At 45.5% G+C, this 16,531-nt stretch overlaps 1 protein-coding gene across 1 annotated transcript in view; it reads right to left on the bottom strand.

Moving 5' to 3' along the window:
* Positions 1-16,531, bottom strand: part of LOC126538381 (transient receptor potential cation channel subfamily M member-like 2) — a 385,593-nt gene that overhangs the window by 104,901 nt on the left and 264,161 nt on the right. The window contains exons 17-18 of the mRNA XM_072287697.1: positions 14,058-14,206; positions 13,544-13,683 (exon numbers count right to left, since the gene is read on the bottom strand). Of these exons, the coding sequence (XP_072143798.1) occupies positions 13,544-13,683; positions 14,058-14,206 (289 nt within the window). The remainder of the gene's footprint in view (positions 1-13,543; positions 13,684-14,057; positions 14,207-16,531) is intronic.

Raw genomic sequence — 16,531 nt, 5'->3', positions numbered from 1 at the left:
TATTAGTTAACACACGCACTTTGTTCTTCACCATCATAATAGGCAGAGGAGTATTTCGCAGAGACGCAGACTGTCCGGCGACCTTACCTCCATCGGCCACGCCGGCTAGTTTCCCGACGGCGGTGGAGACGTAGCACGTCGCCGTGGTGACGGTGAACGGCGTTGGCGACTGGTTGGGGGCGTCAGGCTGCGGTCTGAAGCTGGTGAGCCACTCCTTCTACTATACTGACGGAAGGTATTCCGAGGTGGCGCGCCTGTGGTGTTTGCAGGGTCTATCGACCAACGGTCGTCATAATTATCACGTCCAAAATTAGGCCAAGTTGGTGGTGGGCCATATGTTGTTGTCTGTCGGCGCCGACGATAAAAACGAGCAATGTGTCCTGAGGCGCCACAGCTGTAACATACAGGCGATGCGCGACCGACGTTGTATGCCTCGGAGTCAATCCTGGGACGCTGCGAATAATAAAAGCGATCTTCCGAATTCCGATTCGTGGTGGTAGCTCGACGAGTTCGTTGATCGTGCGTCATGTCGTCCGGAATGGTACGTCGGTGCTGTCGCAGCTGATCGACTCGACAGTCTGCAACGCCTGGCATGGCAGACAATGCTGACACAGCAGATGCATGTTCTTGAGGTTCGTTGGAAGCGCAACCAAGCTGTTCGACATCCGCCCTTTTGGTGTGTCGTTCAAGTTCTTCGCGGTCAATTTGCCTTATAGTTGCTGCAAGGTCAAATTGAAAGCTGTAGTTGTCGTTTTCGTCAACGCTTGCCACCGTTGTGACATTTGCTAGTCTGCCAAACTTTGGCGTGATACGGCGCAGCTTCAAGGCCTCAAATGTGCGGCAATGCTAGATGAGGTCGGCGACCGAGGCGAGACTCTCCTTTCCGATTAAATAATTGTAAACATCCTCGGCTATGCCTTTGAGAAGGTGTCCAACCTTGTCCTCTTCGGACATTCGAGGATTGACAGTCTTGCAAAGCTTCAGGATCGCCTCTATGTACGTAGTACAGGTCTCACCTGGGACTTGGCCCGCTTCCTTTTAGTGGTGGAATCGCCAAAGCACTCTGTGAGGTGAGTAACGAAGCCGTCCCACGTTGTGAACGTATCTTCATGGTTCTCGAACTACGCTAGCGCCGTGTCTTTGAGGAACAGAACCACATTGTCGAGCTGAGTCGTGGAGTTCCAGCCGTTGTACTTGCTCGCACGCTTGTAGTGTGTGAGCCATTCCTCCACGTCCTCGCCGAATTTTCCAGAGAAAGGGCGGGGCTCCATCTGATGCATCCAGGCGCCGGTTGTTCGCACTGGAGCAGCGAGAGAAGGCTGTTGGTCGCTGCTGTGGGACATCGGGATCTCAAGTGGTGTTGGAAGCAGTCGAGCGAGGCGTCGGCTCCGGCATGGCACTTGCTGCAGCAGCTCCGTCGTCTTCGTCGAAGTACTCTGCACCTCCGCCACAAAACTGCTACGGTTAATGTTAAACCGGCTTTATTCAAGGAACGAGATTGATGGTAAAGTCAAGATGGCGTCCTGAGGCTGCACCAGCTCACGTCTTCTTCCTCTTCTCCTCGCCCAGCTCATGCCATAGCAATACTTTTCTTGCAGCCAGCTCAAACACCTCCTCCGGAAATTGAATAACAACTAAAAATCGTCTACATATCTGCACACTTTAGGAACCAGTGATATCAAGAGAACTTTGAATATTGCGGTTTTTATGTAAGAAGTAAATATCACAGAGGAGAAGCCCAAAACAGCTCAAACTCAAACTCTCAAAGCCCAAACTCTATACAAATTCCACTTCCGTGAATCTAGCGCCCTTCCTCGCAGAGAGAAAGGTGGAGTTGAGATGAAATGTCAAAAATTATAAAAACCCAATAATCACAATTCCTGTCTCGTTATGGAATGCTGTCGCTCCAAAGTTGTCACTGCATCCTTCCACACATTTTAGCATCCCATCATGTGGAAGAGTATAAGACAGGGATTTTACATCGACAGAAAAGCCCTCGATGCAAAATACCTCGCACCTCATCCCACATGATGTGATGCTAAGATGTGTAGAAGGATGCATTGACAACTTTGGATCCATAGCATTCCAGAACGAGAGAGGAATTGCGGTTAGTGGGTTTTTCAAATTGTTGACATTTTATAATAAATCTACAATTCTCTGTTGCGAGGAAAGAGAGTACATTCAAAAAAGCGGAATTTGAATAGGCTTATGTCTTCCGCCTCTCTTCAGTGATATTAACCTCGCACATAAAGTCCGCATTAGTCAAAAGTTTCTTGTTCTGACCCTGGTAGCAAAAGTGTGAAGGTATGTAGACAATTTTTTTAGTTCTCGATGAATGGTGCGCAGAATGTTGGAACAAGCTGCACGAAAAGTGCTCGATTAATTCAGAAAAAAGAACTGCATTTTTAGAGCTGACGCATGAGCTGCCCGAAAAGAACTGTTTAAAGTTTTTGGAAGACAAGCGGTTAAGGCTTGTCTACTGGCGGTTCAGGCCAGTAGACATTTGTGCTCGTCGTTTGTACCCAGGAGCGGGAAACCGCTTTTCCGTTACCAATCAGCACATTCATAATAAGTAAAACGAGGAATCGTTATTGTGTGCCTCGTCAGTGCCATAAGAAGGTCATGTCAGCATTCTATGCAAGAAGTTTTGATCTTTAGGTTGGCCGCTTGTTGTCTGCAGGATAAACGAAGGCTTTAGTATCAGCTGTCGCAGAAAAGCTTTTTAAGCAAATCAAGCAGGGCGAAGCTGATCGAGCCCCACGTGGGCCAGTGGAAGAGAAAAAAGAATTGCACTACTTCCATGTATTCATGATATGTCCCCTAAACTGAAGAGGGTAGAGGGTAGGGCAAAGCGCTGGTGTTGAGGTGATTTTTTCCGCTCCAAAAAATCTAGCAAAGCTTTGCAACTTTCCTTCAGAAACCAGGCGTGGCCGCTGTACTGTGAAATACAGGAAGGGTCTAGTGCCCTACATCACTGGCGTGGTTTATGTGATCCCTCTCTTGTGGGAAACGTAGGTGGGATAGAGAGGAACGTGCTTAAAATATCGTCTAAGAGAGCGCCATCACCATGTGTACAAAATGGTGCAGGGACATTTGGGTATTCATTACCGCAACCACGGCTGTAAGCAGTATTGGTAAAAAGCGAAGCGCTGGCTAAACATACTTCACACCTGACACGTGAAATTATTGAGGCAGATTTCATTAGGAAGTTTGATAGCTCGTGCGTCAGTTCTCCTTCGATTGCACTTTCATCTCGGGAAATGGCGTATCTTTGCAGGGTTAGAATGGCGAGCATTCCGTGTGCTCTATGGACACGTGGCTATCGTTATCAGCATTACAAATGATGCTCCAGGTTTTTTCAGACCATTGGTATATCGAGCATGGAAGCACCCTATATACCTGTATTTATTCCCGCATGCCTTCGTGAATAAGCAGTTTAAGTCAGCGCTGTGTGGGAGTCGCTCTCTCGTGCCCCTTTCTTGCGCTGTGTCTTTTTTTCAAATGACAAATAAAACTTCAGCGTACTTGGAGTTGCAGCTATAATGACACTTTGAAGAAAGATTAGCAGCAATCGGAAGCAAAGATTGTTTTGGTACCTTCTTTGGGCAGTAAAAAGCGTATGCAATGCGGCCCTTAGAAAGTGTTGGGGGCCCCAGGGCGCATTTTTTAAAGTTTTCAGTAGTTGCTCGGAGGATCTCGTTTTGTTTTCGCCCCATTCTCGTGTTATTCTCGTTTTGAGCACCACTATAAGGGCTCTGGAGTTTGGCTGAAGGCCTCTTGAAAGTCGCCGACAACGCGACCTAAACGCATTTCGTGCTTGAAATTTGGCATAGACACTTACGATTGCTCACGTGTGCGAATGCGCGTGCATTATTGCCGCTTTGGTGAAATGTTTTTTTTTTTCTGTGCGTTCCGTGTCCGCGCAAGCTCTCGTCTGCGTTTGAACTGGGCCTCGGTAAGGCCAAATTTAAACGCGCCGAGCCTCTCAAAGAGCTTACCTGCCCGCGAGGAGTTCATATAACCGGAAGTATCGCTGTGCGGCGTTCATTTAGACATTAATGCTTTTGTTTTATACACTCAAATACGCACGCATTATGTCACGCCTTTAGTCGGCCAAATGGCTGCGACCTGACGTGCGCAGTGACACACGGACTGGGCACACATTTTGTCAAGCAGAGCCATGGAGCCGCCGCGGCGTCAGGGAAGCACGCCTGCCTCACAGCCGGGAGGGCCGGGCTTGATTCCCCGCCAAAGCGAAAATTAGGCAATATTAATTTCAATGGCTTTAGCATATTTCTTTTACAGAAACCTCCCTGAGAAATCTGACGTGAATTCGAGTATCTTTTATGTGGTTTTACCATTTGCCGTGCGCATCCTTAGTACCACCATTCAGTCACACCGCTGACTGCAGCGCCGTATTTTCGCGTATTGGTGCATATATTACTTTCGCGTTAATAATACGACCTCGTGTTGAACATGGCAGCCTAATAGCGCACGGTCAATGTTAGAAAACATCTAAAACCCTCGTGTAACACGGTGCCAGAACATTGCTTCTCAAACAATCATAATGCTGCAGTATACAGCTGCTGCCTACTGAAAGCAAGTGTTGACATTAAAAAGCCCACAATCGAACACCGAAAAAAGCTGAATTGGTTGTAAGTGTAAATTTGCTGCTAAACACCTTTGTAAAAAATGAAATTATTCTACTGCATAAAAACAACGACAAGAAAGGGGGTTAACCGAGGGGCCCGATTTTTATTGGTCATATCAGAAGAAGCCAACAAACACTGACACCAAGGACAACATAGGGGAAATTACTTGTGCTTTAATAAATGAAATAATGAAATGATAAATTAATGTAAATAAAGTGGATGAAAAAACAGCTTGCCGCATGTGGGAACCGAACCCACAACCTTCGCATTTCGCGTGCGATGCTCTACCAATTGAGCTACTGCGGCGTCGTTTTCCCATCCACTTTCTTGGGTATTTATGCGTCATAGTAGAACCCTGAGAGTGTTAGCTAGCGCCACAACTCACAGACCTTGGCGGTGGACGTGGAACGTCCTTTTTGCCACAGGCGTCACGAGAACGTGATCTTTTGGGGGGAAGGCAACTGGTCAATAAACCCACATATGCTACCTGAAGGCATAAATGTAGCCGGACTCGAGACCCTCGTTATGTAATCAACGAGAAGAAAGGTGGTTAACCGAGGGGCCCAATTTTCATTAGTCATATCAGAAGAAGCCAACAAACACTGACACCAAGGAATCCAAGGGTTCGGTTCCCACCTGCGGCAAGTTGTTTTCTTCATCCACTTTAATGTCCAATAATTTATCGTTTCCTTATTTCATTTATTAAAGCGCAAGTAATTTCCCCTATGTTGTCCTTGGTGTCAGTGATTGTTGGCTTCTTCTAATATGCATAAAAACAAGTAGCTTTGTTCGCGTCCCAATTCGCACACCTCCGTCCCTTCGTCCTGCTGACGGCCCCTCCACATTAAGGAATCAAGTAGGACGGTGCATCAAAGTGAAGGCAAAATAACTATAAAGGTAAACTGACCTGCTTTAGGGCAGTTCTTGTTTGCTGTGGGAAAGCAGCTGCAAAAGTGGTAATTGTGCGCTCATATTATTCATTGCTTTCCCATAGTAAAACGACCACAGTGTTCTGAGCTCCGTTAACGTTTACGGTGGCATCACGGTATTCTTCCGCATCATGGCGTAGAGGTAGATCATCCGCCTCGCATACAAGAGGACCGTGGTTCGAATCCCGGTGCCCCGCAATTTTCTACTGGATTAAACGAAAAATCTGCGTGTTGATAAAATTGCATAAACAGGCCTGAAGTGCGGCCTGATCCCGGTCACCAGAACCGGTAACGCACTCCCTCACCGGAGTAGGATTTGCCACCTGGGTATAGTACTTGGCCACAACCTCCTATGTGAATACAGCAATAAACGCCGGCCCTCAGTACCCAGCAGCTGCGAAGCAACTGGCAATGACGGCGGTCAGACCTGTGACGCCGCAGAAGGTGCTAAGAATCTCTGGATCCGGACGGGCCACCATTGGAATCAGAACCTGGCAACGTTTAACATCAGAACGTTATCTAGTGAGGCGAGTCTAGCAGTACTATTGGAGGAATTAGAAGGCAGTAAATGGGATATAATAGGGCTCTGTGAAGTTAGGAGGACAACTGAAGCATATACAATGCTAAAGAGCGGGCACATCCGGTGCTACCGGGGCTTAGCGGAGAGACGAGAACTAGGAGTCCGATTCCTGATTAATAAGGATATAGCTGGTAACATACAGGAACTCTATAGCATTAACGAGAGGGTGGCAGGTCTTGTGAAACTTAATAAGAGGCACAAATTGAAGGTCGTACAGGCATAGGCACCTACATCCATTCATGATGACCAGCAAGTCGAAAGCTTCTATGAAGACGTGGAATCGGCAAAGGGTAAAGTCCAAACAATATACACCATGCAGATAGACTACTTCAATGCCAGGGTAGGCAAGAAGCAAGCTGGAGACAAATCAGTGGGGGAATATGGCATAGGTTATAGGAATAGCAGGGGAGAGTTAGTAGAGCTTGCAGAACGGAGTAATTTGCGGATAATAAATACCTTCTTCCGCACGCGGGATAACCGAAAGTGCGCCTGGAGGAGCCCAAATGGCGAGACTAGAAATGAATTAGACCTCATACTCGGCGCTAACCCTGGCGTCATACAAGATGTGAACGTGCTCGGCAAGGTGCGCTGCAGTGATCATAGCATGGTAAGATCTCGAATTAGCGTACACTTGAGGAGGGAACGGAGGAAACTGGTACATAAGAAGCCGATCGATGAGTTAGCGGTAAGAGGCAAAATACAGGATTTCTGGCTCAAGCTAAAGAACAGGTATTCGGCTTTAACTCAGGAAGAGGATCTTAGTGTTGAAGCAATGAACAGCAATGTTATGGGCATCATTAAGGAGTGTGCAATAGAAGTCGGTGGTAACTTCGTTAGACAGAATACCGGCAAGCTATGCCAGGAGACGAAATATCTGATTAAGAAACGCCAATATATGAAAGCATGTAGCCCTACACCTAAATAGAAGTGGCAGAACTTTCACAGTTAATTAACAATCGTCAGATAGCTGACATGAGGAAGTATAATATGGATAGCATTGAGCATGCTCTTAGGAACGGAGGAAACGTAACATCGGTGAAGAAGAAACTAAGAACAGGCAGGAATCATATGTATGCGTTAAGAGACAAAGCCGGCAATATCATTACTAATATGGATGAGATAGTTCAAGTGGCTGAGGAGTTCTGTAGAGTTTCATACAGTACCAGTGGCACCCACGACGATAACGGAAAAGAGTATAGTGTAGAGGAGTTTTAAATCCCACAAGTAACGCCGGAATAAGTAAAGAACGCTTTGGGAGCTACGCAAGGGGGGAAGGCAGCTAGGGAGAATAAGGTAACAGCAGATTTGTTGAAGGATGGTGGGCAGCTTGTTCTAGCAAAACTGGCCACCCTGTATACGCAATGCCTCATGACCTCGAGCGTACAGGAATCTTGGAAGAGCGCTAACATAATCCTAATCCATAAGAAAGGGGACGCCAAAAAATTGAAAAATTATAGACCGATCAGCTTACTGTGCGTTGCCTACAAAGTATTTACTAAGGTAATGGCAAATAGAATCACGAACACCTTAGGCTTCTCTCAACCAAACGACCAGGCAGGATTCCGTAAAGGCTACTCAACAATCGGCCATATTCACATCATCAATCAATTGATAGAAAAATATGCAGAATGTAACCAAACCGTATATATAGCTTTCATTGATTACAAGAAAGCGTTTGATTAAGTCCAAACCCCAGGAGACAAGCAGGCATTACGGAACCAGGGTGTAGACGAGCCGTATGTAAAAACACTGAAAGATATCTATAGCGGCTCGACAGCCACCGTAGTCCTCCATAAAGAAAGCAAAAAATCCCAATAAAGAAGGACGTCAGGCAGGAAGAAACGATCTCTCCGATGCTATTCCCAGTGTGTGTACAGGAGGTACTTAGAGACCTGGATTTGGAAGAATTGGGGATAACAGTTAATCGAGAATACCTTAGTAACCTGCGATTCGCTGATGATACTACCTTGCTTAGTAACTCAGGGGACCAATTGCAATGCATGCTCACTGACCTGGACAGGCAAATTGGAAGGGTGGGTCTAAGAGTTTGTCTGCAGAAAATTAAAGTTATGTTTAAGAGTCTCAGAAGAGAACAACAGTTTAAGATAGGTAGCGAGGCACTGGAAGTAGTAAGGGAATACATCTACTTAGGGCAGGTAGTGACTTTGGGTCCGCTTCATGAGACTGAAACAATCAGAAGAAAAAGAATGGGCTTGGGTGCGTTTGGCAGGCATTTTCAGATCATGAACAGCAGGTTGCCGTTATTGCTCAAGAGAGAAGTGTATAACAGCTGTGTCTTACCAGTACTCACCCACGGGGCAGAAACCTGGAGGCTTACGAAAAGGGTTCTACTAAAATTGAGGATGACGCAGCGAGCTGTGGAAAAAAGAATGATGGGAATTATGTTAAGTGGATAAGAAGAGAGCAGATTGGGTGAGGGAACAAACGTGGGTTGGTGACACCTTAGTTGAAATCAAGAAAAAGAAATTGGCGTGGGCGGGGCATGTAGTGAAGTCATGAAGGACTGCGGACTGGATTCTAAGAGAAGGGAAGCGTAGCAGTGGGCGGCAGAAAGTTAGGTGGGCGGATGAGATTAAGAAGTTTGCCGGGACAACATGGCCACAATTAGCACATGAGCGGGGTAGTTCGAGAAGTATGGGAGAGGCCTTTGCCCTGCAGTGGCCGTAACCAGGCTGATGTTGATGATGATGGTATTCGTAATTACTGCATTTTGCGATTTCGAGAGCCACAATATCAAATGCCGTCCTTTTTCCGTGCTTCGGCCACCTGAAGATCGGTAACATCATGCGTGCCAGGCTTTGTAAGTATGTTTAACTGTAAAAGTAACACTACTTGACAAGAGTAACTTTCAGCATTGTCTTGCGCTAACGGCCATGAAGAAGATTATTGTTTGAAAGCGGCAAGTGCTAAAATATATTCTTGTGCAAAATAGAATAACCATATAATTTACCCTGCAGGGTATTATTCTTTTAACATTTATTACATTTGGAGAAATATCAGAGCAATAATTGTCTCAAAAGTAAAATTGTGGAGTCCCTGAACGCATAAGACGTTAACCTGGCTGCTTTCTCATGCACTTTTTCAACCCCGAGAGAGGGCCCATTCCTCTCTCTATGTGAAGAAGGTGATGCGCGCACATAGGTCCACCTAGTCAACTAGAGGGAATGCATTGGTTTCAGCGATAGCATCGCACGTAGATGGGTATGCAAGGTTCGACGGTGGTCAGGACGGAGCTGGTGAATGAAAAGACTCTCACGTGGCTCTCTCGCGCATGCGTGTACATTCACAAGTCCCAGAGAAGGAGAAAATCATCATCGATATCCTTTTCTTTGCCACGCCGGCGCGATGCGTTGTGAGCAATGTAGTGGTGGTTGTTCATGTTTGGAAGAAGCAATTTAACTATTTTTGCCACTGTCTCTCCTCATGCTGTGCTGTGCCCATTCATCGATACAAGAGCAGTTGGCAGGAACATGTGGAAGCGTAATTTGGGAATTAAATAACCAACGAGGTCTCTGCTTGCCAAGCCCACGGCGCTTGCTTCGTTCCATGATGCGAACATTTCGGCAGCTTCTCTGCCATCTGCGATGCAGTCTCGTTTGAAGTCATAGAGATTTAATATTCGCACTGTCCATGCTTTAGACAACACGTTGTACCAGTAACGAACAGTTATTTTTCAAGACAGCTCTGCACCGAAGTTCCGCCTGTCTCCAAACTATAGTACAATGCACGTTCTTTTCCATAATTTTTCATAAGTACATTATGTTTAATTTCAGTTTTCTATGGGGTATTTCGGCCAACTGTCACAAGCGCGAAGTGCAATGATGTTTTAAAAACGACATTCGTACATACTTGAACTACAACGCGTCATGCCATTCACTTGAAGTGGCTCTAAACATGAAGCGTTACGAAGGTCGAGAGTGACACGAAGTGAGTACGAAGTGACATAGGTCGAGAAGACTTAATTTGTCGTAAATAATGAGCGACCATAAACTCATTCTTCATTATTTTCTGCTCAGGAGGCACATAATAAGGTGTCGTGAAGTCTTTAGCTTATAGTTTAATGCCTGCGAGTTGAATTGATGTTTTTTTTTTCGTCTTGCTTGTTTAAAGCGCACATCTCAGTAACAGATGGTAATGCACAGCCAAATGGTACTTCCGTTTTCCTTAAGGATATAACGCCCAGAATCTCACAGCAACAAGCTCAGAAAAAAGAAACATATCTGTTATAGCTAAGGTGTAACTGCAACTAACGACCCGAATGTTGAAGCAGCTTCGCTTAACTACAGTTTCAGTTGTTCTGTTAACCATGTTTGACTGATCGAATAATGTTATAAATGCCTGATGCAATCTACTCAATGTTTTCATTTTGTCACATCTTTGTTTACAGTGGCTCCTTTCGCACCCTGTTGCTTTTGCTGCACAGCGCATCAAGAGCTTAGAAAAGCATAAATATTCGAGTAAGATAGGATAAATATATCCATAATGCCACCTGAGGTTAATGGGGCCCAGGAAGTTAAATCGTTAGCTGCGGCTCTGAGCATTTTAGGGTGGCATGTTGTTCCAGGACAGTATAAATTAGTAAGCAGCAGTGAACGCGTGTTTATTTAAATACTGTGATCAGTTGTGGACAATACTTGCAGAATACCTAAAGAGAAAATGTTGGTATGAGGTCTGAAATAATCGACGAAGTCATGAAGAGGCTAAAAAAGAGTTTGTAGAATGCTGGTAGGTTGTTGAGAAAGTCTACAAACAGGCTTCTATTCAATGTGCGTGGCTAGCTGTTAGCGCAGTGTTACTTGGGTGTCTAAAGAAAGTGCTAGAAAACTTTTAATAGGATGGTTACAGAAAATATGTGAACATATTTTAATTCCAAAACTTTTAATACGAGGTCTAATGAAGAGTGTTACTAGACAGTTAGCAGGAAGTTGACTGACAGCCTATGAACATTAATTTTAGCGGCCAATTGTTTCTAAGGTTTTACTAGGGAGTGGGTAGTAAATCCGAAAACCGTTGGCAGGATTTGAAATTACTGTGGGTAGGCTCTAGTAACCATAGTCTAAGGACGGCGTGTAAAATGTTGCTGGAAATTTTTACAAGGGCTGATGGAAGCCACACAGAATGGATGGCAGCAAGGGCTAATATCAAGATGCAAACTTCTGAATTGCGTAACGGACACGTGTACTCTCACGGCTAATAACAAATAGGCGATGGTGCAACCCCTAACGGCATTGATTAGATACAATGACGCAGCTTATTGTAGAACACGATTTGCACATCACCAAAAGCATCTGCTTTGATGTTCCCTTTTCGCAGAAAATCGGTAACTTACTACAGGGAAGAGAGATTAGAACGCGTGGAGTTTCCATCTTACACTCGTACAAAAACGCGGCGAAGCTGAAAGCAAGACACAACGAAAAGGTACCAAGCGGCAAACAGTACATCAATTCCTCCACTCTGCATAACATACGCAGTAGCGAGGCTAGGAAGAAAACAAGGAAGCACGAAAAGTCAACCGTAAAGACGGAATAAGATGAGAATAGCGCCAAAAAGCATATACAATATGATACTCAGACAAACACTTGAAGCAATGGCAACAAAAACCTTCAGCGTCTTGAGGCATGCATCTCACCGGTGGGAGGGGCGCTGGCATGTCGCAAGCGACGAAAATGCGTTCTGCAGCCGTAATTTCCATAAGTATTTCGGTTTGTCGTAACAGCCTGCTTACGCAGTTTAGCGAACATTGATTTTTCCGTTGAGCGTGTTAAAAAATAATACAAAGGCACGAGTAGTCACACTTACGATTTTTAAGTTTTATAATGATCACTACGCCAAAGGTAATTAGTTGAATTTGATTTAAAAACTTCAGTAGGATTTTACCTGCGTGTGCCTGGAAAGCGCACGAATCTTGTTTCTCGCGCGGCATTTGCGACCATATGAGACACCTGACCCCTCCGCGTCCGTTCTCGTCATGGCTAGTGCCCATTTTCTTTCTGGTGTGCACCCTGACGGGCAGCGGCGCGCATAGGGCACGCCTTTAATTATGCGATTCAACGTGCGAAACGGAAACACTGTCTGTGCGAGAAGCCGCAGCGAAAGGCTGCGGAATAACTTCTCCAGGCTGGGGTTCTTTAGAGCGCGGGCTCGATGCACTGTACGCAAAAACGCTTTTGCATTATGCCTCAACCACAATGTGGCCGTCGCGTCCGCGAACGCAACTCTCGGCTTCGTCCTCAAGAGGCGGCGCCACCGGCACACTTTATAAAAGCGTGAAACGGCCCAGCGCCTCTCGGCTATAAGAGAAGCATTTTGCATCTTCGATTCGAACGTTTGCGATAACGCTGTGTATCCAGAGTTGGGGACTCACTGGATAACGGCCGACGGACACGACTAGAAGACAGATAGCTTTAATGCGTGATAGTTGCGGTTGTACTACACATACACTACAACCCCCCCCCCCCCCTCCACTATCCTGAGTGGCGAGTAAGCACAAGCATAGCTCTCACCAAATTGCGGAAACCGTCTTGGAGGTCTGCGGTCTCGCAAAGAGTACCACCGCTTATTTGGGACTTGCGCCGGTGAACCGGGGCTGTTTGTGGGCAAGGCTTCAATTGCGGAAGAGGGACTGTCCAGAGAAAGTGATGGTGATTTCATGATAATAAGATACCACTTGTGTCAACATGTTCCTTAGATATTTGACGTGCCGTAAATAAACCTAAGTTGCGCACAATCAATGTGTTGCGTATGGCATTTTTGATTTGTCGGTTCGTGGCTGCCGACGGTAGTGTGCATGGGTTAGTAGAATGGAGCCAGCTTACAGACATACCAGCTCCTGACGCCATTATCGGGTCTTGAAAAGGACTCGCCGGGTAATGACGATCGATATTGGAAGAGACGCCCTGTTAATCCGCCACTCTTGTTTACATGGCTGCCAACTGGCTTTAAATACCTGGCTAGATATCGGGAATAGAAACACTGCGTTGCCTGACTGCTCAACGAAACAAAGAAGCTAACATTCATCTCATGAAGTCAAGGAAAAATGTAATCGCAACCAATATAAAACAACTTTCTTTCATGAATCCCATTCCCACGGCCTTCAAATACTGCACCGCTGTGTCCTTAACAAATTTCTGTATTTTTCGAGTGCAAGTTGAGACCTTCATCAGACAGTTTAATGTGCATCCCTACGGATTGAACCCAGAGGAAGCCCACTCGATATACTATATTTTACTAACTAAAGCGTCTTATCTCACAAAGCTTTCCTGTAGCTTTCACATTTATAATTGACTCGTTCCTGCATCTGACGCAGGAAGCCTATAGGAAGATTACAGGTAAACTCGAACAAGCAGCTTTCATCACTTTACCAGATCTCAGGGAAACTTGTTTCAGCGTTTCGAGGTGGATGATAGAGAGAGAGATTTTCCGCTGAACCTCCTGAACTTGGCCTTGAAGTTGATCGAGCACGGTGCGTTGGTAGTCAATGTCTTCTAAGATGAGTGTGAGCCTGTGAAAATATTGAAGAATACAATGCAATTCATATTCGCTTAACTATATTTACTATCTTGTTATTTAATTCTGACAGAGTCGAGATCGTGGGTTTATGGGTTAGAATAATATATTTTTTAAAAAAACAGGATAACCGAGCGCACTGCGAGGTTGGCTGTGAAGAACTTGCACGAAGTACTAGATTATAGGTCTAAGTGCTTTCAGCTGGAGTCATCTGTCGACAGGAGCACCCACGGTCCCATGTTACGAGTGGCAGAAAGATGCGCGCCAAGGCAAGCAGAGCTGTTCAGTGTCATCGTAACGCTAGAACACGAAGTACAGCTTTTGCGGAGCACTTTCTCAAAATGCTTTCGCCGTTTGCGTTTTACGTACTTCTCGTAGTGATTCTGCAAAGTATTCTCGTTCACACAATCAGCGTTGTTGCTATATTCGAGCGCCTTTTGCTTCCAGTAGTGGTAGTCTCGGTCTGATAGCTTCTGTCCTTTCATCGTGCTCAGCGTTTTACCTTGACGACGACGACCCTGCGCAGTAAAAAGTTTAGCCGATATTTTATGCGTTCAATTCACGTTGCGTGAAATACAACGAATCATGAAAGTCCACGTTAACGTGCCTACATCAAACAGAAATGAGTGTGTTTATTTGATGTGCTTGTTTTTAAACTGTGATAACATATTCTCTTCGGCAAATCCCCCTAGCTGTGCAGAGTCACCAAAAAAAGTAAAATTAATAAACAGATAAGCTTTGTACAAAAATTATGGGGTTATACGTGCCAAAACCGCCTTCTGATTATGAGGCACGCCGTAGTGGAGGACTTCGGAAATTTCGACCACCTGGGGTTCTTTAACGGGCACCTAAATCTAAGTACACTGGTGTTTCCTCATTTCGTCCTCATCTAAATGCGGCCGCTGAGGCCGGGATTCGATCCCGCGACCTTGTGCTCAGCAGCCCGACACCATAGCTACTGAGCAACCACGGCGGTTGATAAGCATTATACTTGCAAGTTCTGCGCGAACACAGGTCTATTCGCAGGCAACAATTGGTCAAAAGCAACACCACTGCATTTTGTTGCGCCTCATTCATCAAGCTGTGTTTTGCAGGGTTTGAAATTTCCCAATGTAGTGCCACAGAAACGTGAGGTAATTTCTATCTGTGAATAAAAACTTTTAGAAGAATAGCGCTTTTATACAGGCGCCAATTTTAGTGTTAGCGGACAAGCACGAAGATTAAAAGCCTCGCAATCCTCAATTAAGAGCAATACAGCGTCGGGATTTAATGAGCCAGGTGATCAGGGCATACAGGTGAGCGAACTCTCACTTACCAGATATCAAAGAACCTGGAAGGAACTAAGTGCACTAAACCCCGCGGAAGCACGCTACGTACAGGATGTTATCGCTTTTAAAAGACTTGACTAGAAATGTCTTCATGACATCGCAAAGTTAGGCTGATCGACATCACAGAAGTTATTATCGACATGAAGGGAAAAAATGACCGCACACTTGTGCGACCTTGAACAAACACAACCCGATTCCTAAAGTTTGTATCAAACCCTATATGTTACGTGTAAGTGTTGTCAACTGGAGTTCTCTGTTAGCAAGTCAACACAAGAATTCTAGTTGCCTGTAATTGAATCACATACTTTCAAACGTTGCCCGTATCGTCAAGTGATGGTGACGGTGAAGAACACAGTAGCAATACCGTAATGACAACAGATAACCAGTAGAAACATCGATAACATTCGAGAAAATTTCAATACATGCGGCCGCGTCCCGCGCTGACGATAACATTTGTTAGATGGTGAAAAGCGGTAAAACACTAAAAATAGGTGCACGTGTCAAAGGCCGCCTCTGAAAAAGCATCACCCCGGTGCTACAGATAGGATAACGAAAAACAAGCTGACACTAGTTAAACAAAAACAAAACAACAAAGAAACAAAGTCCAAAGTAACACAGTCCAAAAAAAGAAAGTCCGTAGTTCAGCTTGCAAAATCCTAAAGTTCGTTAGCACTGGTAGAACAACTTCACATGTACTATTTCAGGTCGCCAGCGCTGTGATAGCAAAATACCGTCCAGCACTACCTCATTGTCCAGTGCACCAATAAGTCGCACGACCTTGTAGGATCCGAAATTTTGTCGCAATACTTACTCGCTGAGTCCTCGTCGGCATATCGGCGTCCCACCCTAAACATGGTCACCGGGCTTGTATTCCCCATGGCGGCGTCGAAGATTGTAATGCCGGATGTCGATCCTTTGCCGGTTCTGGATGCGCAAGCGGAAGAGCTGCCGCGCTTCTTCGGCGCGTTAGAGATAGGTGGTGACGTTAAGATTTTCTTCGTCGGTGACGTGCGGCAGCACGGCGTCCTTCCGTAAAACAGCTTGAATGGCTTGATTTGTATTGTTTCTTCCACTGCTATGTTGTAAGGAAAGGTGACATTTGGAAGCACTGCAACCCCCGTCTTTTGTTCGACGTCAACATACATGGCTAACATGTGAGTGAGTGTCTAGTTTAGTCGTTCTATTTGCTCGTTCGTCTGCGGGATGCAGGGAGTGGTGCTTCGGTGACATGTCTGGCTATACTCAGCAGTAAAAGCCCAGGCATGCTGTAAAAGTAATTCATCTGTCAATAATGAGCGCTTATGGCGCATCATGTCGCAGAAGGATGTTCTGGATAAAAAAACTGACAACTTCGTCCGCAATAACGTTAGCCAGTGCTTTCGTTTGAGCGTAGGGGGTAGTCTGTAGCCACGACAGTTAATTGGTTCCAGATACTGACGTCGGCAAGGGCTCTAGCAAATCCATCCAGATCTGCTGAAACGGTCTGCAAGGAGTCTCGATCAGCCGTAGTAATGC

The sequence above is a fragment of the Dermacentor andersoni genome, chromosome 4, assembly GCF_023375885.2.
Source record: "Dermacentor andersoni chromosome 4, qqDerAnde1_hic_scaffold, whole genome shotgun sequence".
In the NCBI taxonomy this organism is placed as follows: Eukaryota; Metazoa; Arthropoda; class Arachnida; order Ixodida; family Ixodidae; genus Dermacentor; species Dermacentor andersoni.
Note: the sequence above shows the minus strand (reverse complement) of the source record. Positions and strands in the feature narration are given on the sequence as shown.